Source organism: Acomys minous (assembly GCF_964271855.1).
Source record: "Acomys minous genome assembly, chromosome: 7".
NCBI lineage: Eukaryota > Metazoa > Chordata > Mammalia > Rodentia > Muridae > Acomys > Acomys minous.
In genome coordinates, this window is record NC_140488.1 from 1,875,052 (window position 1) to 1,898,618 (window position 23,567).

A 23,567-nucleotide genomic window follows, 5' to 3' on the forward strand; every position below is an offset into this window, starting at 1 on the left:
TAATATACCTTGCTATGAACTAGGCCCCTGAGCCAAGTTGCTGGGCCTTCTTCCTCCCAGACTTTTTTCAGCTCATATTGGGAGGATCCATGTCTTGTCCTCCAAAGAGCTTGACATTGCAAATTATTACTTAGGAAATAGGCCCTGGCTCCTAGGCAGGGCCAGTTCGGGAGCCCTTTCCATTAGCCCCAGGCTCCTGCCTGCTCCTTCCATCAGAGGACTTCAGTTGCCTGCTAACAACTCTCCACCACCCGTGAACGTGTGTGTGTGTGTGTGTGTGTGTGTGTGTGTGTGTGTGTGTGCGTGTGTGTGTGTGTGTGCGTGGGGGTGGTTTACTTGTATATAGAAGCCAAAGGTCAATGGATGTTGGGTGTCTTTTTCAATCGTTCTCTACGTTATTTTTAAATATTTATTTTTATGTGCATGAGTCTTTACTTGCGCTTTTGTCTATGCACCACATGCATGCAGTGCCCAAGGGGTTCAGAAGAGGGCATTGAGTCTTCTGGAACTGGGCTTATACATGGTTGTGAGGTGCCATGTGGGTGCTGGGAACTGAGCCTGGGTCCTCTGTGAGAGCGGCAAGCACTCTTAATGGCTGAGACATCTCTCCAGCCCTCCACCTTATCTGTGGAAACCGGGTCTTCACTGAAGCTGCAGCATACCACCTGGACAGAATCATCTCATCCCCGTGCCTCTTTTTGTTTACTTGTTTGTTGTTTTGCACAGGGTCTCAACTGGCTAAAGTTGGCCTGGAACTCACTGTGAAGTTGAGGTTGGCCTTCAGTTTGTGATCCTTCTGTGTCCACATACAAGTGCTGGCGTAAGCCTCACACCTGGCTTCTCCTTGCCTCTTGATCTGCTCAGTGCAGTGTACACTGAGTGCAATAGACTATTACTGGCTCTTGGCTCCTGAACAGCAGTTGCCTTCAATTCCTTTTTGCCCTTATCCAATCATGTGATCCCAGTCCCAGGGTTGGAATATCGAACTGGCGTTTTGGAATTCTAGGAAGGAGGCAGGGGGTGATTAATATTTCTTCAAATGTGTTGAGTTTTAGAGGCCCGAGATACAGAGAGATTTTTAAGTGAACTGGGCAGCAATGAGGCACAAGAGCATCCATGAAAGCCAAAGGTAGGACGGTGATGCTGGACCAGGCAGAACGAGAACAAAATAGAACTCTGGGCCAGGAGATGGATTGCTCAGGTCTTGGTTCTACTAACGCTTGCCTTCTATCAGCTTCTGCCCGACACCCCGAAGAAGGTAGGAGCGCCTCCTCCTGGATGAGCCTCCCTAGCTTTAGTCTTCAAAAGAAGCTAAGCCAGCTTTGGTAAATGCTTCTCGCCCCGCCTCCCGTCCCCGCCCCCATAGCGTGTGCGCCTTTAGCCCCGCCTTCAGCGCGCCTCCGTCCGGTCCTCACCCTTTCTTCTTTGCTGCACTCTGTACCCTGAGGCGCGCGCAGCCTGTGACCGAGCTGCAGCCCAATGGGAAGGCTCGGCGAGAAAGGGGGTGGGAAGCTGTGACTCCAGTCTGACGGGTGGCTCCGCCCCCGCCGCGCGCAGGCGGGTGCTTGTTAAGTCTGAAGTAACTACTGAGCCTTTAGCGGTGTAGCGGGCCTGTAAGCTTGGGGGCGTGGACTGGTTCTAGTTCAAAGCGCTAAACATGGCGGAGAAGAGTGCCGCTGCTGCCGCGGGCGGCGCCTCAGGCGACAGCTACAACGAAGATGCAGGTGATAACCCCGTGCTCAAGGCAGCTGTGGAGGTGTTCGAGAAGCTGAAGGTAATGTGAGCTGGGGGGGGGGGAGCGGGGGGGGGGGACCGGGCAGGGCCCGCACGGGGGCCTTCTGGAGCTCCCTGTGGACTTTGGCCTCAGCACAGGGAACCACGGTCCCCTGGCAGAGCCTTGGGGACGACATGTAGACTATCTTTCTTAGCTCTTTGGGGTTCCCAGACTTCTGCTTATGCTGTACCTACTGAACTGAGGCTGGAAATTTGAAACATGTGCAAAAATGGACAACGCAGGCCCCAGTCTCAAAGAGCTGCAAGTGGGGTGGAGTTGGCTTTGGGGAACAGGTGGGCCAAACACATTGCCATTTTGTTGGGTCAGAGACAGGGGTGACTCTAGGTGGCTTTAAGGTACATGCAGCAGTAAGGGAGATGACCCCATGAAGTCAGGGAGCTATCCGAGGCCCAGTCCTCCTCCCCCCTTCCCAACTCCCCTTGCTTCTGACTCAGAGATCACTTTCAGTCTCCCTCCATTGTCCCTCAGATTTAATCTTAGTATTTCTAACCCAGTTTTGTGGCCATGGAGCACAGAGGGAACACACTTAAAAGTGGGGGGGGGTAGCAAGTCATGGGATGGATGTGGGGTGAAGACGAGGGAGTTGAACTTTTGCCAATACCAGGAGGTGCTTCTGGCTGGCACCGTGATCTTGGTGGTGGGAGGGTCAGGGGCGCAAGCTGATAGTAACAGGCTTCCTGCTGACTTTCTTTTTCCTTGTTTAGGGTGTAAACTGCCCGTTCCTCGATGGGCTGTATATTACAGAACCAAAGACAATTCTGGAGCTGCTGTGTAGACCCTCAAAGTACCGGTTGGACATACTGGAATGGATGTGTATTCGGTAATATTCTGTGGGGTGTCTCCTGGGGGAGATGGGAATGTGCCCTCTCAGGCAGGTCTGTGACCAAGCCAGCTCCAGGAGAGGAGCTGGTTAGTTAACAGCCATGACCAAGATGTTGAGGAGGTGGCCTAGCAGTACTACAGGAACGTTACTGAAAGCCCTTTGTGTGCTAGGTCACCTGGGCTGTTGATAGTGTTGAGGAATTTTCCTGTGGCAGCTCATGTCACTGAGATGGGATTACTGTCAGCTTGGTGGTCATATGATGGGCAAGGAGGGACATTGCCCAGAAAGCAGCCTCCTAGATCGTTGCCCTTATTTGCCACTGCAACTTGCAAAGAACCAGGGCCTTTCTTCCTGCATCCTGAGGGCTGTGCTGCTCGGGCAGCCTGGGCTAAATAGGCCTTTTCAACAACATGGGAGGTGTTGGACTTCTTCCTGGCAGTTGTCTATGGAACCGGTTCTGTCCAGCTAGGCGCTCTCTCCGGGCTAGATGTTGACTGAGGAGTGTCATTGTTCTGCTTATCTGTGTGCCTTCCTCAAGGCCAGCACTGCACAGCCCTGTGACCTGAGCCTTCTAGTTAAAGAAGAGCCCAGCAGCGGGGCACGTGATGGTGATGGTGCAGTCCTTTAATCCCAGCACTCAGAAGGCCTAGGAGGCAGGCGGATCTTTGTGAGTTTGAGGCCAGCCTGGTCTAAAGTTCATGATAGCCAAGGCTACACAGAGGAACCCTGCCTCAAAAAACTATAAACAAACAAGCAAAAAAAGCCGAGGGGCGGTGGTGGCGGCAGCGGCGCACACCTGTAATCCTAGCACTCGGGAGGGGGAGGCAGGTGGATTTCTGTGAGTTCGAGGCCAGCCTGGTCTACAAAGTGAGTCCAGGACAGCCAGGGCTACACAGAAACACCCTGTTTTGAAAAACCAAATCAAACAAAACAAAAACAAACAAACAAACAAAAGCTCAGCAATGCATTTTCTATGCTTTAAGTCAGTCCTGCCAGGGTAGCTCAAAATCAGGAATGTAGCAATAAACCCTCCTTTAAACTGTGTGTTGAATTGGGCTTTTTGAAAAGTGTAAAATGAAGCAGGATTCAGTGGCACACACCTGTAATTCCATCATGAAGAATGCGGAGGCAGGTGGATCTCTGTGAGTGAGTTCCAGCACAGCCAGCACTATGTAGAGAAAACCTGTCTCAAAAAGAGGAGGAGGAAGAGGAGGAGGAGGAGGAGGAAAGAAAGTGTAAAATGGCCTTTTCTGCAAGTGCATTGGTGGTTACTGATGGTAGAAGCAGCCGTTGCTCCTTCCTTATACTCACTGTCCTCCTCTGCTATGCTGACTACTACCTAGAAATGTGCCAGGCTCTAGAAAGATCCAAAGGAAAGCCAGTGTTTACTCCAAGAGGATAGAGTCCTGGTGGAACGGTAGAGCACCTTGGTCAAGGAGGTGGCATGGTTCCTTGGAAGGCCTTATAGTGGGGGTTAGCCATGCTGAGAAAGTGAGTTGAAGTTATGACCGAATGCTAAGGCTGAGTGGGAAACACATGCCCTGGTAAGTGTACACTCAGGCCAAATTGTCAGGGTCCGAGTTCTCCTGCAAATGACTACACTTTTCCCTTCTTGTACACCCATCACTTGTGTGTGTGGGGGGGGGAGAAGTTTGAATATTTGAATTTCTGAGGGAAAAATTTCTCAAGTTTTTCCCCATAATAATTGATGGTAAGAGTCACATGCTGTCAAATGAATCATTTTAAAATGTCTTTTCTCTGGCATTTAACATGTGTACAAGTAATTCTCTGTTTAGAGAGTAGGTATGGAGAGGTGGGTGGTGAGGAGTCAGGCACATGACTGACTGCTGTTTTCCCATAGGGTCTGCCCCTCCTTGCAAGACAAGTTCAACTCACTGAAAGGAACTGCAATGGATTTGAAGATACAGGGTAGGCCTCTTTATGAGAGTGTGCTATTTGCTGGTAACTTCTGGGCATTTCTGAGCTTGGTCACGGTGTCTCACTGAGTTGTGAAATATCCATTAACTAATCTTTCACTCTGTATGGTATATACTTTGTAGATATTATTGGAGCCTTCTTGAAACAAGGCCTTTCCTGACAGTGTATGGGAGGCTTCTCGCAGGACCAAATAGTACATTGGTTTACCACAGCGCCAGTAGGTAGAGAGCATGGTTCTTTCTGATGTCATCTGAGGTCTGTGTGTGGGGTGCATATTTTGTCTACATGTTATTCCTAAGAGACCCCGGATTGCTCTTTGATGTGCTTTGCCTTGTAACTATGTTAGTTTGGTGGGTTTCTTTCTTTCTTTCTTTCTTTCTTTCTTTCTTTCTTTCTTTCTTTCCTTTTTTTTTTTTCCTTTTTGGTAGAAACTATCCTTAACCTGGTGTGAATGTCGGATAAAGATGAGCAAAAGTGCCATGTGTGTAAGTGGCCGGGTCGTTCTTCCTTGTAGTGTGGCCAAACATTGATAAATTTTGTTTTGTTTTGTTTTTCGAGACAGGCTTTCTCTGTGTAGCAGAGCCCTGGCTGTCCTGGACTTGCTCTGTAGACCATGCTGGCCTCGAACTCACAGCGATCTGCCTGCCTCTGCCTCTCGAGTGCTGGGATTAGAGGTGCATGCCACCAAAGGCTAAGTTTTTCATCGCCCCACTGCAGGGTGGGTGAGCTGGACTTGGGCCCTGAACTGTGCACCAATGGCACTGCCAAATTAGTTATCTAGGGAGAGTTGGCCTCTTGGGTGTAGGAGGTTGTTGGTATCAGAACATCCAAGCTTTTATCCCATCATCCCTTCCTGCTGTCAGGATTCCCCTCATCGGCTTGGAGGACCTGAATTCTCTGATGTCCATGGGAAAGCCCTGGTGTGCACACTGTCTTCATCCATCGACAGTTTGGCGTTTACTTCCCACCTTATTCACCTTCTCAGGATGTGTTCAGTACTTGCCTGAGAGGAAGTAGGAGACATGAGGACAAGGAATAGTTAGTTTTGCTGACGTGTGAGGTGGTGTTTGATGTGTTAGGTCCAGCGGGGAACTTGCATGATGGAGAGCACAGCTGATGAAGAACAAGGCTGTAAACGTCTTGGTGGTCGGGTGCTCAGAAGGCTTGGAAACTGCCAAGTTAAAGGAAAGGTGACACTTAGGGAGACATGGAAGAAGGGTGATCTTATTGACAGAAGATGGCAAAAAAGGCAGGAACTGAGCCCAGCTGAGAGTAGTGCCCACAGCAAAGACACCGAGGTGGGCTCTGCTTGGCAACTTGGAAGGTGACTGGGGTAAAAGGGATAATGCAATAAGGGGGATCCCAGGGGATAGGATAGGTACTGCCAGGCCTGATGGGCCTTTGGCTTTTCTTCCAATGAAGGCTTTGCCCTCTTTTGGCTTCATCAGGCTCCCTGGGGATACTATTACTGAAAACGGGAACACCTAGGTAGCAGCACAGCTTCCTTGTCCATTTGGTCTTTTGTACCCTACCTCTTGCTATGTGGAAAAAAGCCATAGTAGCCTATATGCTTTAAGTTCTGGAATGTCTTGTATCCCCCTGTGTTTGGGTGGGTGTCTGTGGTGATAAGGTCTTTGTTTTCTAACAGAGATGGTGAAGCTAGGCCATGAACTGATGTTGTGTGCACCAGATGACCACGGTCTTCTGATGGTAAGAAAGGACCCTCTTTTGTCCCTACAGGGATGCTTTTTGCCCTGGGCTGATGAGAGGGTGGGATGGAGAGGCTTCTGGCTGCAGACGGCTTCTCTAGGCATCCCCAGGCTAAGCAGTGCCGAACAGAATGGGGAGAGCTATGGTGCAGGTGGAAATGCAGGGAGGTGCCTGGCTCGTGATGACCAATAGGACACAGTGCATCCATTCTGTCCTCACTTGATGGCATCATACTTGGCTGGTAGCATGGCGGGGGCTTTTACAGTGCAGTAATTGTCATACCCATCCTGAGCAGATGATACTTTGGGGGCTCCATTTCCTAGCAGGGAACAGAAACTTCCTTGTGATCACATGCTGGCAGAACTAAGTCTCCAACTCAGGACTGTGGTCCCCAAATCCACGTACTTTACCCCACCCGAGGGTCCCTGACCCCCCTCATAGTAAACTCAGAGAAACCCTACCCAACCCTTAACATGTCTAAACTTGAAATAATTATTTACAGTGTTTCATTATTGTGGCTGATGGGGGCTGTGGACAGTCTGTATTTTTATTTAATCACCATTGTCAGATTTATTGGGTATATGCTAGATATGTAGTGATTTGATGGTTTCAACTTTTAGGAGCTAATTAATGAACCACTTTTGGTGGGACTGTACTCCATTGGGCTCTTCAGTCTTTCCAGTGAGGGCTTGTTCTTAAGTAGAGCAGGTTCACAGGGATTGTGAACAGCAAGAACAGAGAATGCGCATCTCCTTCCTCCGCTGGCACCATGTGAGCCTTCATCGCTGAGAAGTGTAATGCTCTCTCCCAAGTGTATCCGGTGGGTTGTGCTTCTCCTGTGTTTTCTGCTTGGAGGTTGTTATGTGGTTCTTTGCTGATTCTTGGCCTTTTAAATTTTTTATCCACAAGCATTTCTAATGGCTGCTTAAAACTATCAGTTCCTCTGTCTTTCTGTATTGGCATCTAGCGAGCATCTTGTCTCATGCAAGTTGAGGTCTTCATGGTTTTTCATGTGTCAGGTAATGTGTTGCATGTGTCCTTTTATATCCTCTGGCTACAACCCACTTGCACGAGTGATTTAGTAGCAAGAGGGCAGAGAAAAAAAAGCTAGCAAGAGGGTCATGGCAGGACACTTGTTATCACTGATACAAGAGCAGTGAAAGTTAGAACTCAAACTCTGATATCTAGAGTTAGAAGGAAAATCACACAGTTGGACAAGGATGGGGAGACATAGGAACCCTCATACATTCTAGATGTATAATCGAGCGGCCAGAAGTAGAAATACCACAGTGCCCATCAACCGGTGAGGTAATTTTGAAGAACGAAGATGTTACATGTGACAACTCTCTTAGGCTGTTTTGCTAAGTTAAAAGCAGTCAGATAATTAAAGGAAGTTTAAAGTCATGGTCACATATTGCAGGATTCCTTGTGTGTAGACTGTTCAGAAGAGGTGAATATATACACACAAAAGATAGAGTGTGCTGATTGCTAGCAGCTCAGCGAGGGGCCAATAAGAAATGACTGTTGGTCTAGAGTTTGTTTTTGGGGGCGCTAGAGATGTTTCTAAAATGTGTCTATGGACTGGAAAGACGGTTTAGTGGTTAAGAGAACTTGCTGCTCTTCTAGAGGGCTGGGTTAGATGCCCAGCATCTCCATGTGGCTCACAACCACTTGTGACTCCAGTTCCAAGGGCATTACAGTGGCCTCTTCTGGCCTCCTTAGGTTCTTTACACAGGTGGTACACAGGCAAAAACACCCAGACACATAACATAAATACATTTTAAAAAATTGATGAGATAAAGGCGTCTCAGCTCTTTGACTATTCTAACAACCTCCGCACTATATACTTTAAAATTCATGGAATGAATTAAATTTATCAATCAAAAACCAGTGTAATGAAAGGAAAAAAGACGTCTAGGAGAACAGCAGGTGCAAAGGACGTAGAGTGCTCTGTGCTTGATGTGTTCACCAAACTGTCATCAGGCTGGTTGGGGTAGATCAGAATGAAAACAAGGGAAGGGAACAGAACAGATGCGATGGCCTTTTTAGGTCAGAGGAAGCTTTAGTGTATACAGGGTGGTGGACCAGGGAACTTGGAGCTCAGCAAGATGGATTTCTATTTAGTTTGACAGTGTGAAGATGGGGCAGATGGAGTAAAGCTTGAGGGACCTGTTGGTAGGCTACAGCAGAGGCCAGACATGTAAGCGGATATTACAAATTGCAGTGGAAGTGGGGAAAGGGGAGGAATGGCTAGGTTCACCCAGACCCAGTGCATTTGCTGATATAGTAAGGTAGAGGCAGGGGCAAGACCCAACAGTTGCACTCTGGAAAGGTCTAGAGAATGAATTCACTAAGACTCAGACCTCACCATATCTCCAGACCTTTTCAGAGTGCGATTGTTAGTCTTGCCCTTAGCTGGGGAGCAGAGAGGAAACAGATAGTATGGTGTAGTGATGGGCTTCATTAAGGTGGCCACGGACAGCCTGCTGGAGGCTAGAATGCGACCAGTGAGGACTCTTGGGTGTTGTGCGGTTATAAGTGGCTTTGGGGAGCTCATAAGGAGCCACAGGGCAGGACTATGTGGGGGGAAGTCTGTGATGATGCAACTCTAAGCAGGCACCACAGCCATTGCAGGGCATTGGGTGGGTAGGGGTACATGCCAGAGCCAGCTTTCTACTTAGTGGGAATGATGGGCCCAGGGGCCCAGGCTACTGGCCAGAGCCTGCTGAGGTCTGGAAGGAAAGCCTCTCTTCTGTTTTGGTCTGGGCTGCTTCCAGTTTAAATAGTGTGCTACCTTCTACCCCAGACTGCCCTGCTACTGTGTTTCTTAGGCAGATGTGTTGATCAAGTCAACACAAAAGAGGACAAAAGGTCCCAGAAGCCAGTGTCAGATTGAGAACATGAACTGGGGACTTTGCAGTGGGTCTTGCTAACTTAGTCTTGGAGGTGGCAGTTGGGTCTTTTGGAATTGTGAGTCTTGGAACTGTGCTGTCCCCAAGTCTCCTCTTCACCAGGGGCCACCTGGTCCTTTCCCTTCAGCATCTGCATTCAGTACCAGCTTTCCACGCTTGTTCTTCCTGAAGGGACTGTTCTCAGGCTGGTTCTGGTGATTGAGTGATTCTTCACTTTTTCTTCCTCAGACCAGGGTGTGCCAGGCCTGAGTAAGAAGATACACTTAAGGGATAGGCATTTCTTGGTGCCCTATTTGCACAGGAGTTTATGGAGCAGCCATGGCCTCTAAGATAGTACCTGCTCCCAGGGGTCATCAACTTTCTAAAAGAAGGCAAGCCTTGGACTCTTCCTGGGTAACTCCCTGCATCACCTGGGCAGATAGGCAGGCAGGAGGCCTGGTCAGCTCTGCATGAGGAAAGTCTGGGCCCCTGCTGGGGACCAGGCCACCTCCAGGCCTCATGCTGTGCCTGTTGGCCTCTGCTATCCTTGGCCAGGAGGGACTGACTGAGGATACCAGATGTTTACTTGGAGGTGTCCCTGCCAGTTCTGCCTGCTTTAGTAGGCCTTCCTGCATGCTACCCACCCACTGGAAAAGCCTTCTCCTCTAGCTGTGTGACAAATTCACACTGTAATATGTTTTGACAACATTTTGCATTTTGCATTTGCAGTTTGCTTCCAGGTATCATGCAACCTGAACTGTGGCCTCAGAAGGAACACTTTGTGTGAGGATGCTATTTCTGAGCCAGTTCTAGAAGCTACCAGCAGGGGTCAGGGACAGGGAAGAGGATGACAGTCTGGCTAGGCTCCTTGCCACTGGCCACAGCAAGGGCAGCATAGGATCGGGCACCTGGCTGGGTCTAGTGGCAAATGTGTGTGGCTTTCCCTGCCAGGGTTGTGAGTGTCCCCAGAAGCAGCTGCAGTTCATGGACCAGTTTCTGGATACGATGCGGAGTCTGATGGCTGGATGTTCCAGTAGTTCTAGGTAAAGGTGTCCTTGGTATAGGTGGGTGCCCTTGACAGCTAGTCTTGGTCTTAACTATGGAGATGGTGGGGAGGTGAGGGAATGTGTCTTCATCTGGGGTCTCTGTCCCCCTCTGGGGACAGTACCACATATTCATCAAGGAGTTACAGGACTGATAAATTGATACAGATCCCCCTAGTCACTGTCTTGGGAGTTAGGCTGACTGCCCAGAGGCCAGGCAGTGGCTCAGCAATGGGTAGCTGTATTTTTTGGATGTTGGGTCATAGCTTGAGATCCCTGCACTATAGGCCTTGGGGGAGCTAACCTAGGTGTTTAGGAGAGGGATTAGCACCTGGATGTCTGCAGACAAGAGGGCATGAGAGAGGCCAAAGCAAGCAGAGACAGGGAGGGATGTAGGCAGTGGAGCTCCCTGTCCTTGGGACTTCTGCAGACAACGATGCTCCTGCGGGTAACAGTGTATTCGGGGCCTGTCCTGACTTTGCAGCCTGAAGGAATACCTTGAAAACACCACAGAGAAGAATGAGGCCTTGCTGGGGGAGCTCTTCTCCAGCCATAACTTGTGGACAATCTTGAAGCCAGAGAGTAAGCCACGGTCCCTGGGCATGGCGTCCTCTCTCTACGAGCAATCTGGTGACCTGCCAATGTAGGTGTTCAGGAGGGCTATAGTTCTAGTAAGGCAGACCTTATACAGTGGCCCACTGCCTACACTGACAGAATCACCCCTTTTCTCCCCTGCAGGGATGGCCCCTCTGCCCAGTCAGAGGGAGAGAAGGTGGCAGATCTGGCCAGGCAGCTTCAGGAGAGTGCTGACAAGCTTCAGACACTCCGAGACCAGGTGAAGGGCACCAGTTCTGGGGACTATGGGACTTGGGGAACAGGCTCTGCTGAGTTCTAGGGCAAGTGCTGTCCCCCTCAGCATGGTGTGCTGTGAGGCTTCAGTGGGATGCAGCCGGAGTATGGAGGTAGGTACTGAGGGTCTGAGCATGAAAGGAAAGGATGTGCTTCAGATGGCAATTGTGCACTAGGCCTGAACTGCATGCCTTCACATAGCCGCCCAAATTCAGCCCTACTGGTATCTGTTGACCAGGCTACATATTTGACTATGGAGACTGAGGCCTGTGCAAACATTAGCCCCAAGGCTGAGGCCCCATTCACACCCTCCCCATCTCCTTCTTTATAGAGACTTTCTTCCTATCAACCTGTGCTATGTTATGTCAACCTGCGCTATGTTATGTAGGCTGTTTACAGCCTAGGCTGGCTAGGCAGGGCAGCCTCAAGTGACTGTCACCCTTGGTTTTGCAGTGCTTGGCACAGACTAAGGCAGGGATTGACACCAGCACTGTACACCAGAAGCTCCGTCTGGTCATCTCTGACTTCTACCAGCTTATTCTGGCCTTCCTGCAAGTCTATGATGACGAGCTGGGCAAGTCCTGCCAGCGCCCACTACCCAGCCTGCACCCAAGCGGCCCTATCATACAAGCTGTCTATCAGACTCTTAGTTCGTGTAGCCAAGTAAGACATCTCTCCTTCTAAGCCAATCACATGGTATTCTGGGTCAGGTGAGGATAGACATTTCTGGTACCTTGGGGAGGTGATGAGAGCTGATGTGGACATTGTCTCCCAGACATACTCGTGAGGAGGAGGTTTCCATTCTTTTACCTCTCTTACCCCTAGGAGGTTCATGAATCACTTGCAGTGGGTTCTGCTTCCCTCAGCACGGGGTCCTGTTCCTTGATACCTCTGGTCTTGTATCTGGCTAGGTACTAGGCTAGCCAGACAAACAAGTGGGGGGGGGCGCAGTTGGTATGTGACTAAGCCACTGAGTAAAACATGGCTCACTCGGCAGTTCCAGATTCAGGTTCTAAGAGGCCAGGCTCAGCACCTGGACCAAGGCTCATCACTGTAGCTACAGTGTGTGCAACCCTGACTGTGACTCATAGGGCCATGCTGTTGAGTTGAGGTTCTAGCAAGACAACCCAAGACTTCCCAATCTCTCATGAGACTCTCCCAGTGGAGGGAAGCTCTTATCACAAAGGCACATTTTTGGTAGGATATTTCTTTTCCCACCCACCATTTGCTTTGCTCAGGCAGCACAATGTGCAGTGCTAGCAGGTCACTAAGAGCTGAGGGCTGCTGGAGTAACAGCAGTGTGGAGGCCCCACTGACCCAAGAGGAAGGAGCCTTAGGTTTGAGGGGCATCTCTCTAGCTGTGAGTTCTCTCTCTTTCTGTTGGCTGTCTTTTGGGGATTCAGATGGCATCTGTAACTCAGACTAGCCTCACGGAGACCTGCATGTCCTTTCCATCTTGGTAGTTGTTGAGAGCAATCATGGAGATTGCAGACACCTCTGCTGAAGCTGTGGCAGTAGCAAGGAAGCAGCAGGAAGACCCAAACTGTTGGGGCAGCAACAACTCTGGGATGAGCCTGGGTAAGTGCCCGGGGCTGAGGGGCAGCTGTCCTTGCCTACTTAGCCCAAGTCGGCTCCGTGGCGGGGCCTCTGCTTTCTGTGCTGGGCCAGTGCTTAGGAGACTGGCCACATAGATTTTTTCTTTTGATGTTTCTTTCCCTTGGAAAAAAAAATGCACCCAGCATTCTTGGTAGGAATAACTCAGAGATATATACACAAGTCCTTGGATGCTTAAGGTAGCATGCATATCTTCCCCACAATGAGGCTTATCTTTTCAGAACTTGTATGTATAGTTATTTGTTATAAACTTTGCATGTAGTCAAATGTAGCCATAATTTCCTTATGGATAGAATCTTTTCTATGTAGTGTAGCTAGCATTCCTACTCTAACACATCATCTCCCATGGCTTTACAGCATTTCCTTCCATGGTTAGCTTAGTAATCTTTCCAGAGTTGATTTTTGTATAGTATGAGATGGGAGGCTAGTCACATTCTATTCTATACAGATACACATCGATCCCAGTAACACTAATGGAGACTCATTCTTTTCCCTATTGGTCTGTAACCCACCATGTATGTTAGTTATCAAATGTTAGTTCTACATGTATGGGTCTCTGAGTTCTCTATTCTAGCCTATTTCTCTTTTTTTTTCTGTCTTTGCCCCATAGAGATCAGAAAACAAATGACAAATTAAACCCATAAGGTAAAGGTGAGATACACCCAAGCCCTATATTAACAACAGCTTTACTGAGCTATAATTCACATAACATAAAACTCACCCTTTCTAACAGTGACCAGTCTAGTTTTGTACAGATATTCATATACTTGCCAACCATCATAGCTAAATCCAGAGTATTTTTAAAATATTGATTTCTTTTTATTTTATGTATATGAGTGTTTTGCCTTCATGTATGTCTGTGCACAATGTGCGGATCCCCTGGAGCTGGAGTTACAGACAGTTGTGAGCTGCCATGTGGGTGCAGGGAGCTAAACCTAGGTCCTCTGGAAGAGCAGCAAGTGACCTCTGAGCCATCTCTCCAGCTTTTAGAATATTTTATTATCCCCAGAAGAAGTTCTATACCAGAAGGCCTGCCTTTAATTCCAGCACTTAGGAGGCAGAGGCAGGTGGATCTCTGAGAGTTTAAGGTACCATGGTCTACATAGTGAGTTCTAGAAGAGTCAGAGATACATAGTGAGACCCTGTCTCTGGGGGAAAAAAAAGGAAAGAGAGAGCAAAAAGGGCAATCTCTCTTCTATCTTTATCTAAACCCCAGCCCTTGACAACCATTGATCTACTGTCTTACTATCTTTCTCTATAGCTTTGACTCTTCTGGGCATTTTTCTTAGAATAGAGTTGAGCAACGTATGACCTTTGCCTGTTTTCACGGTTCATCCATGTGCTGCATACCTGTATGGCTGATATGGCTGTGATGCAGAAGTAAAATATGCTTGTTTATTCATCTATTGGGAGACCTGTTAGGGGGCACATTCTTTTTTTCCTCCTCTTCTCCTATACTATATCCCAATAGCAGGCTCCCCTCCTGTCCTCCTCCTGGTGTTCTCCTCCCCCCATCTCTCTTCCACCCCAGATCCTCTGTTCCTGTTTTCCTTCAGAAAAATAGCAGGCCACCCAGGAATATCAACTAAACATTGACTAACTAGATGTAACAAGACTAGGTATGAATTCTCATGTCAAGTAAGCTGCCGATCCTTACAGCAGCAGCCAGCAGCTGTTGATAGTTCCTTCGTGGGGCTGTGGGCTTCGTGCTAGAATGTTGTGGAAGCAAGCACAGCCACTGTGCGTCCTGAGTTCAGAAGACGCTGTTGTGCTTGAGTCCTCTCAAAGCTCTGGCTCTTACAGTCTTTCCACCTCATCTTTCTTGATGGTTCCTGAGCCTAGGGGCTTGGGGATGGGACACACATTTCCCATTTGTGAGTTAGTACTCCACAGTGCTTTGACTAGTTGTGAGTTTTTGTTTTAACCACCACCTACTACCCAGAAATCTTTAGAGGTGTCTGGGTTTCCCCTCACTTTTGAAGGGTGGTTTTGCTCTTTGCTCTCGGATGGCAGTATATCAGCCCACCGTCATTCACCGTCATCCACCATCATCCACCGTCATCCACCGTCATTCACCGTCATTCACCGTCATTCACCGTCATTCACCGTCATTCACCGTCATTCACCGTCAGAGCTGCTAAATCCACTTGTGTTCTTCCTGCAGGCGCTTGTACATAACAGGTCTCCTCACCTGCCTTTTTTTCTGCTGGTTCTGACTTTTCTTAGTTCGGTTATGTGTCTTGGTGAGAAGTCTCGAAGTTTAACACCTGTAGTTCACCCATTTTGGAGCTCTCTGAACTTTCCCGTCATTCACCAATAGCGAAGCACTTCTCTTCCACTTCTTATTGCCTCAGAGTCTCAGTCAGCCTTCTTCGGATTCTCCTGGGCACTTCCACAATGCTGCACCTTTTATGTCCTTTTTAGGTCTCCTCTGTGGCCTCTATTCCCCAGTCTTTCCTTCCAAGCTTTTGGATTATTATATTATTTTCCCTGACTGTTTCAGTGAGCAGCAAGTAACGCACGTGACTATAACTTTTTTCACTGATTTGTCCCCAAGTAGTGGTATTAGATCATGGCCTTTGTGCCATGTCCTTTGGGGATTTCCCCCACTTCTGAACTTGGGATATATAAGTACTTAGGTCCTTATATATGTTACACATACATACATACTGAACATATCCTCAGCCTTCTCTCTCCTACCTCTTTTTCTTTTTGTTACTTTTTATTTTGAGACAGGATCTCACCAAGTTGCTCAGGCTGGCCTTGAACTTGTGACACTTCTCTCTCATCCTCTGTCGTAGCTGAGATTACATACCTGGGACTATAGGCCTGCACATCCAGACCTTCTTGGGATTCTCCCTGGCTGCTGGCCTTCTTTCTGTGTTTTGTCCTGGCACACACCTGTCACCTGTATACCAGACACTTGGGAGTCTCTTGTTACTTATTGAGCTGCAAGAGGATCCTCCATTCTTAAAATTTATTATAACATTTACTCTAATCACCACTGTCACTGTGGCTCTCATTGCAGTCCATATAATTCCTATTAATAAATTGTTCATAATCTATGCTGTCATTACTGCAGTAATGATCATTAATAACCTTGACAGCCTGCCTGCTCACTGGTGACGAGGGCATACTTGCACTGGCAGTAAGCTTGTTGGTATGACCTGGGCACTCCCTCCCTGTCCTTCAGTTCCCAATGGCCTCAGTGCTATGGAGATGGTGAGTAGAGCAGGGCTGGGCTCCTGACTCAGTTCTTGTCAGTGTGAATTCCTGATTTGCTCTGAGACAAATTCTTGGGCACTAGACATGCCCAGAAAAAACAACCAGTGTCAAATAAATTCCAAAGCCACTTCCTTTCACTGCCCATTTTCTACCTGACACATTAGGGGCCTTGGCCTCTATGAGAAGCTCTCTTCTACTTACCTGGGGGAAGTCTGTTTCTCTATCATTTTCCCTCACTGATCCAGATGCTGTAGCTGAGCCCTGTTGGTGACATGTCCCACAGTATCAAGTAAGAGGCTGTGTGTGTCCTGGCTTATGGCATTGTGCAAATGGGTGTTAGTGTAACAACATATTTACAGGACAAAGTGACCCTGCTGGAGCTGAGAATGGGAGTGGGCACAAATGACACAAGAGAGATTAACAGGAGTGGAAGAGACACAGCCAACAGGATCAAATTCTCAGACCTACAGAATAGCCAACTGAAAGAACAGCCCAAGGGAGTAGTGGGGGCAGATGCTCTGATAGCAGACCACTGTGGCCTAAAGGCAGATGCCCCAGAAAAAAGTGTTCATGGGGAATGCATAGGTAGCCTGTGGAGAAAGCAGTGGCAGTGACTGAGCAGAGCAGAGTGCGATGAAAAGCCTGCCCCTCACCCCAGAGCGCCATAGGATAAGGGCCCTCAGCTGTCAGTGAGGCAGATCAGCTTGTCAAACATTGCTTTCCATCGAACTCTTCTTCAGGGCCCCTTCACAGGGAAGGGTACAAACCTCTGAACAGCATGTGGGAGAAGTACCTTTCGCCCAGGTGCCACACCCCAACACCAGGGCAGAGTACAAAGAACCAGGATGGTGAAGAGAAAAGACCTGGATGCCCAGGAGCTTTTAAACAGCATGGCAGGCAAATGTACCTGGATCACTTGAAAGCCCAGCTGAGAGGAATGACCAGAAAACAGTGGCATGTGAGGTAGCGCGTCTCTAGGGACAGAGAGGTGAGAGGGAAGAGTCAGCACGAGCTACAGGAGACAGAAACACAAGTGAAGCAGGCGAGCTTCCTCGTTTCAGGTCCAAGCAGAGGCACCCAGAGGATGTCCTACAGAACCCACAGTGCTGTAGCAGGGTCCGAGTGTGAGGCCAGTGTGCAGCCTCAGGAGTAGGCCCAGGGGCCGAGAACACTGAAATCCACACGTGAGGGCAAAGTGGGAAGCTATGAGCTACTGGGCTGCTAGCTAGGCACACGGTGAGGCCCAGGGTCTAGATTCTGGCTACACTCCAAGGATTGATAAAGGCATATGCCACAGAGGAAGGGCAGGGCAGAACCCAGCAAAGTGCCATCTTCAGAGGGACACAGTTTGCCACTGGAAAGTTCTTCAGCTAGGACACCACTGAAAACCTTGAGAGCAAATAGGGAAGGATCTTAGGGTGCTGTTCACAATGGCCATACCTCATGAGTCCTAAGCTCCAGAGATGTGAAAATGATGACAAATTGGGACTATCCCTATACATAATGTCACTTTTGCTAAGTTTGACATGTAAAAAGCAAAGTGTAGCTAATGGTAGGACTGTAGAAGAGAGGGGGCAGGCAGCATGGTTTGTGAGATTTCTTTCCCTCCTCATGAGAAGACAGAAAGGGTTGATAAACTGGTAGGAAAATGGATCTGTATTTGCGTTGGGAATTCCCAGCCTGGTATGCCTGTAATCTCATTATTCAGGAGGCTGAGGCAGGAAAGTCAAGTGCGAGTCCAACCTAATATAACACTGAATACAAAAAATGTGGTGATGTGAGATAGCTCATTGGCTAAAGGCACTTGCTACCAAGCCCGACAACCTGGCTTTGATCCCCAGAATCCACAAAGTAAAAGGAGAGAATCACCCTTGAAAGTTGTCCTTTGACTTCCGCATAAGCACTAAGGGCGTGCACAAGGTGCACATATACAGATGTGGTCAAAGCATTCCTACACATAAAATAAAGAAGTCCTTAAAGCAGAAATACATGCTAAAAACAACCAAGAGGCTGGATGTGGTGGCGCATGCCTATAATCCCAGCACTCAGGAGGCAGAGGCAGGTGGATCACTGTGAGTTCGAGGCCAGCCTGGTCTACAGAGTGAGTTCCAGGACAGTCAGGGCTACACAGGGAAACCCTGTCTTGAAAAACCAAACCAAACCAAACCAAACCAAAACCACCACCACCAACAACAAAACAAAACAAAAAACAAACAAGAGAATAACTTAAATTGGCCAGAAATGTAATTGCTGGATACCCAGTGATTGTCTGTTTAGGGCCCTAGAGGTGGATGTTTTTATAGCATGTGTCCCCCAAAGCTGGCCAGCTGGTTCTGGGGCTGCACTTCCTCTAAAGCGGTAGTTCTCAAACTGTGGGTTCGACCTCTTTGGGAGTCATGTATCAGATATTTACAATTCCTAGCATAGCAAACTTACAGTTAATGAAGTAGCGATGAAAATAATGTTATGGTTAGGGGTGAGCACAACGTGAAGAATTGTATTAAAGGGTCGCAGCAGTAGGACGGTTGAGAACCACTGATCTGAAAGCCTTAGAGCAGTTCTGTGCTGGCTTTGGTACTGTAGGCCCATACTGGTATCTGATTAAAACAATTCAACATTGAAACCAGGACAGTTCCTGAGCTTTGCCACTGTGCTGTGGTCTATGTGACCCAGACATGGACCCGTAAGCTGCTGGCCTAGCACCACCAGCCAAGATACCTCATCAGTAGCTCCCTGATCAGTGTTTCTGGGTCATAGTAAAAGTTGGACTCCCAGGCTTCAAGCCCCTTGAGGACCAGGTAGGAGTGGGAAGAGGCCCCTAGTGAGTCTGAGCAGGATAGGGAGGCAGGAGGGAGTCCTGTGTGGACTGCCAGCTTCTGCCTCTTTCAAGCTCACAAGCCTTGAATTTACTTTGCTGTTTATGTTTCTTTTTCTGTACAGCTGCCAGGATTGATGAAGTAACACAAAAGTACAAGATCCTCAGTGACAGATTACACAGAGGCACAAGATAATGTGGAGGTCTAAAGCCCTCCCTGGAGCTGTCGTGGGGGCAGGGAGCAGTTGGAGTCGTGTTCGTGGCCTGCATGGTGCCTGTGGTTTGAAGGGGAGCAGGGGGGAGCTACAGAAGGCAGGCAGGTTTAGCCAGGCAGCTAGAAATAAAAGAAACGTTATACTCTTGAGAAGCTGTCTTCGGACTGTTGTTTGTTTCTGCATGTCACACTCTTCCCCTCTAGCCTAGCGTGCTCAGCGCCCCTTCCGGTCCTCATCTCTGCTCTGCTGGGTTAGCCTGGTGGCAGCCCTTCAGCTAACCCAGCGGGCTTTGGTGTCCTCTCTGCTGCTTCTAGTCCTTCCTGATACTGCCTGGTTAGTTTAAGCATGTCCAACCCTAGAGGTCTCCACTGAAAACTGACATGATCTCTCTCTTCTTGACCATGTGCCCTTGACTTCCTGTCCTGCTCCAGAGCCCTAAGAGCCCCCCTGCCGTGTCCTTGGGAGCCAACAAATCTCTTCCTTCTTTTCTAGGGTGCTAGCACCCACTGAGAAATTCTCATCATGGCCTGACTGCTTATCCAGGAAACTGCTTTCTGGGATTCCCACAGTGACCCAGTATCTTTTTGAGTAGTGTGCCTATCACAGCCACCTCCCTCCCTTCAAGCACCGGAACAGGCACAACTTGGTGAGATCCATTATCATTCCTGTGGCTGCCTGCCCCACCCTGCTCCTGTAGCTGCACCTTGGCTCCCCCAGGCTCCCTGGGTAGGTTTTGATAGCTGGGTGCCAGGCCATTCCTGCTGGGACCCTGCTGGGAATGGCTGATGGGCAAGCAGGTCCTCGTGCTTTCCTGTCCTGCTGCACCGACTGCTCTATGAACAGGCTCAGGAGTGGCTGCACTGGGCACATCCTTGGAAGGTCAGGCCCGCAATGTTGGATACCTAGCTCTGCAATGACATCTTCAGGAGAGGCCATGGATGATCTGGCTTTCCAGCCACTCTCACATCTTGATGGTGCCCTCAGATGAGGCAGGAAAGACTTCACAGCAGGGGCTCTCAACCCATGGGTCACTGCCCCTGTGGGGGCTGCGTATCAGATATTTACATTACAGTTAGGAGGTAGCAATGAAAATAATTTCATAGTGGGGGGGGGACTGTATTAAAGGGTTGCAGCATTAGGAAAGCTGAAAACCTCAGTCTTAGAGTCTTAGAGGTGTCCCAGTCACCTTTTTCCATTTCTGAAATTTAAAGAATTGGCTCTGTCATACCCATGGGACTGTACGGCTCAGACCCCACTGTCTCATGGCCTCTCTTTGCCTCCCTTTTCTCTCTGACTTCCTCCTAACTCTACTAAATAAATGCCTGTAATACATTGGGTGCCATGCCCTTAGAGCACAGACCACGCCCTCTTGCTGCCGGAAGATGGGGCTCCAAGGCGGGTGAGCTGCAACCAGGCAGTGCTCACCTTGGAGATGTCCTGAAACCACTCCCTGTTCACTGAAGCAGGACCAAGGCCCTGTCCTCAACATGTCTTCCCATCCACAGGCTAAACACAACACAAATAGATGCCCCTGTCACTCTTGAGGTCTTAGCAACCTCATGAAGGGCAGCCAGGTCTCCACTGATGGAGGAAACCAAGTCCTGGAGAAGAGGACCTTTATCTGTGTGTAATGTGTCCCAGCATAGGGCTAAACATCACACCTGGTTGTCCAGGTCTGACAACCACATCCCAGGTCCTATGGCATTTGGGGGTAGGGCTTGGCAGAAGCCACAGCCTTCCATCACACTCTAACTTCCTTCTGCCTGTGAGGACATGTTTGTCTGGCCCATGACGATGATGCTCATCACTCGTTGGAAGCATGTGTGCAGCCGGAGCCTGCTTCCCAGTCTGTAAACATGGGGCGTGTGTCCTGGTGGTTGCAAGCTCATGAGGGGGCGGCAAGCAAGCCGGCTGCACAGGTCCTGCGGCCTCAGGCCTCCTGGTTGCCCAACTGGCTGCTGGGGGCGGGCTGTGTCCTCTGATTAAAGGCTGCCTGGAGCAGCCTGTACAGAGACAGGTGCCCAGCAGCCTAGGAAGCCAGCCGAAGCCTGCCCCAGGTAAGCCCGTGTGGGGAGGATGGGTGGACAGTACCACAAGCCTGGAGGCGGGTAGAAACCAGCTTGAGGCTGCACTTGTTTTGTAGAGAAAATGTTGGGGAGACCAGAGTTCCCATGGCAGATTGCTCTGGTGCCTGCTACCCAAAGATAGAAAGCAAGGCATAATCCTGAGGCTCCCAGTCAAGGTATCTCCACCAAGGTGCTGGGCCTAGGTGCCATTTGTGGGCTGTACCTGCCCCCTTCCCGGTAGGAACGATAGCTAGATCTGGATGAGGGCTAAAGTCTAGGCACTTTCTTTTGTGCCTGCTTGGTTAGGTGACAGAACTAAGATTGGCTTGAGAGGCTCAGGGAAAGGGGGAGGAGAGAGGTACAGCAGTAAAAGACCCTGACCACTCGAACCTAGCCCCTTGGATTCTCCTTTAAAGTGTCCCTGTATATGAGCCTTGGAAAGTACTCCTAGCACTGAAGGCCTCATGAGGTGGGGTGGAGCAGCAGGAAGCGAGGCTCTGAGTGATAGAGCTTTGACCTGAGGTGGCTGTAGGCAGTAGGGCCTTTGCTCTCATTTCTTTAGCCCTCTGGCTTATGCCACTTGTTCTGGAAGCTTTAGGCCTCACTGTTCCTGTGAGAACATCAGCATGTCTGAGCCACCTCGGCCTGAGACCTTTGTCTTCCTGGACCTGGAAGCCACGGGGCTCCCAAACATGGATCCTGAGATCGCGGAGATATCCCTTTTTGCTGTCCACCGTTCTTCCCTGGAGAACCCAGAGCGGGGCGATTCTGGTACCCTGGCGCTGCCCCGTGTTCTGGACAAGCTCACACTGTGCATGTGCCCGGAACGCCCCTTTACTGCCAAGGCTAGTGAGATTACTGGTTTGAGCAGCGAAGGCCTGATGTGCTGCCGGAAGGCTGGTTTCAATGGTGCTGTGGTGAGGACGCTGCAGGGCTTCCTGAGCCGCCAGGCGGGTCCCATCTGCCTTGTGGCCCACAATGGCTTTGATTACGACTTCCCACTGCTGTGCACAGAACTACAACGTCTGGGTGCCCACCTGCCCCGAGACACTGTCTGCCTGGACACACTGCCTGCATTGCGGGGCCTGGACCGTGCTCACAGCCATGGCACGAGAGCTCAAGGCCGCAAGAGCTACAGCCTGGCCAGTCTCTTCCACCGCTACTTCCACGCTGAGCCCAGTGCTGCCCATTCAGCAGAGGGTGATGTGCACACGCTGCTTATGATCTTCCTGCACCGAGCTGCTGAGCTGCTCGCCTGGGCAGATGAGCAGGCCCGCAGCTGGGATGACATTGAGCCCATGTACATGCCACCTGATGCTCCAAGCCTTGAGGCCTGAATGCCAGCAGCATACATTCAGGCAGCTCTGAGCTGTTCTTGCTCTCTGCAGCACCTCACTGGCCTTCCTCAGCCCTGGCCACAGGATGCCAGAGCCTCCCCTGTGCTCTACCTCCAGGTGGGCACCTGGCCAGCCTGTGAGCTCCTGCAAGTTGTTCCTTCCATCTTTCCTCCCATTTCTCAATAAATACCACCAACTCCTTACCAGCTGACTTACTGGCCAGACTTCTCTCTGCCCACACCCCAAATTGTCCTACTAAGCTACAGATATCATTACCCTGTGGTGAGCTCTATGAGTATGTACAGTTGAAGATGTCAGCAGGTAGGAGCTATCCCTCTGGTATATCTCAGGGTCCCATTGCATGTTGCCCCTCTCTGCTAGGCCCAGGGAGGGAAATGAGAGGGGTAAATGAGCCTACAAAGTTAGTCTTTGCCTTGTTCGAAGCCCAGCTCTGGCCCTGACCCTCGTCCTCCTCTGTCTGTACTCTACAAAGTAGCGCCAGTGACCTGATATAGAGCACTGGGGGGAAACAGGCATCTCTAGTCATCTGTGGTCATGGCACACAGATGCCACAGGAGAGACCACCCAGGCAGACTAGGATGCCACGCTGACCAGAGGTGGAGAGGAGAGGTGGGGTAGCACATAGGGTGCTAGTCAGACTTTAACTCATCACAGGTGGCAGGTCCTTCCCAGAGTGATTTGGGAGGGTAGCTTCTGACTAGCTGCCTCAGCTGGACTTCAGGTTTCCGGTGACCTGCCCTGTGAAGCCCCACCCTGAGGCACTCCTGTCTTGTGGGAAGTTGGACCAGGTGAGAGCTGTGTCACCAAATGCTGGGGCAGGCAAGACGGGGTAGGGTGGCCACACCCTAGACCTAGAGTGACTCATATGAGCAAAGCCTCCAGCCTTGAGCCAGCCTGGCCCGTTTGGGGATCCCTAAGTAGGTCAAAATGACTAGAGATGCTTCATCGTGTGTGGTGGCAGGAAGGTGAGGCCAGAGCGCTGGTGACGGCCTGGCTGAGGTCACGGAGGCTTGTGTCTAGAAGAGAGGCAAAGTCAGATTCGTGTGCTTGTATTTCTCAGGCCTGATCCCTTTACCTTCTGGCCAGGCTCAGGTGGGCAGTCTATACCAAATATAGACTTTCCCTACTACTACATAATGACAAGTCAGAGAGGCTCAACCCTAGGAGCAGCTAGCTGCTCTACCTGTGCCTTATGACACCTCCACAGTGCTCTCGCTTTGTGCTT

At 49.8% G+C, this 23,567-nt stretch overlaps 2 protein-coding genes across 5 annotated transcripts; both read left to right on the forward strand.

Annotated features, from left to right (window-relative positions):
• Nucleotides 1-1,479: 1,479 nt before the first annotated feature.
• Nucleotides 1,480-19,070, forward strand: HAUS7 (HAUS augmin like complex subunit 7). Of its 3 annotated transcripts, XM_084789098.1 has the most exons (11): nucleotides 1,480-1,774; nucleotides 2,500-2,615; nucleotides 4,480-4,547; nucleotides 6,205-6,266; nucleotides 10,109-10,200; nucleotides 10,685-10,843; nucleotides 10,939-11,035; nucleotides 11,503-11,712; nucleotides 12,513-12,627; nucleotides 13,274-13,308; nucleotides 18,829-19,070. In XM_084789098.1, exons 1-10 carry the CDS (start codon nucleotides 1,658-1,660, stop codon nucleotides 13,297-13,299), a joined length of 1,062 nt encoding a protein of 353 aa, XP_084645224.1. In that variant the 5' UTR covers nucleotides 1,480-1,657; the 3' UTR covers nucleotides 13,300-13,308; nucleotides 18,829-19,070. The 3 variants fall into 3 exon arrangements, with proteins under 3 accessions (XP_084645224.1, XP_084645225.1, XP_084645223.1); XM_084789097.1 differs by lacking the exon at nucleotides 13,274-13,308 and having other exon boundaries at nucleotides 1,486-1,774; XM_084789099.1 differs by lacking the exons at nucleotides 10,685-10,843; nucleotides 13,274-13,308 and having other exon boundaries at nucleotides 1,483-1,774.
• A 1,657-nt stretch (nucleotides 19,071-20,727) lies between these two features.
• On the forward strand, nucleotides 20,728-22,524 carry TREX2 (three prime repair exonuclease 2). 2 transcript variants are annotated; one of them, XM_084789102.1, is made up of 2 exons: nucleotides 20,728-20,975; nucleotides 21,583-22,524. In XM_084789102.1, exon 2 carries the CDS (start codon nucleotides 21,611-21,613, stop codon nucleotides 22,319-22,321), a length of 711 nt encoding a protein of 236 aa, XP_084645228.1. In that variant the 5' UTR covers nucleotides 20,728-20,975; nucleotides 21,583-21,610; the 3' UTR covers nucleotides 22,322-22,524. The 2 variants fall into 2 exon arrangements, with proteins under 2 accessions (XP_084645228.1, XP_084645227.1); XM_084789101.1 differs by having other exon boundaries at nucleotides 20,744-20,975; nucleotides 21,577-22,524.
• Nucleotides 22,525-23,567: the final 1,043 nt, after the last annotated feature.

Coding starts and splice junctions, on each gene's coding strand:
- TREX2 (XM_084789102.1), top strand. CDS start 21,611: ATGTCTGAGCCACCTCGGCCTGAGACCTTTGTCTTCCTGGACCTGGAA.
- HAUS7 (XM_084789097.1), top strand. CDS start 1,658: ATGGCGGAGAAGAGTGCCGCTGCTGCCGCGGGCGGCGCCTCAGGCGAC. Junction 2,616..4,479: donor CTGGAATGGATGTGTATTCG/GTAATATTCTGT, acceptor GTTTTCCCATAG/GGTCTGCCCCTCCTTGCAAG. Junction 11,036..11,502: donor TTCAGACACTCCGAGACCAG/GTGAAGGGCACC, acceptor TTGGTTTTGCAG/TGCTTGGCACAGACTAAGGC.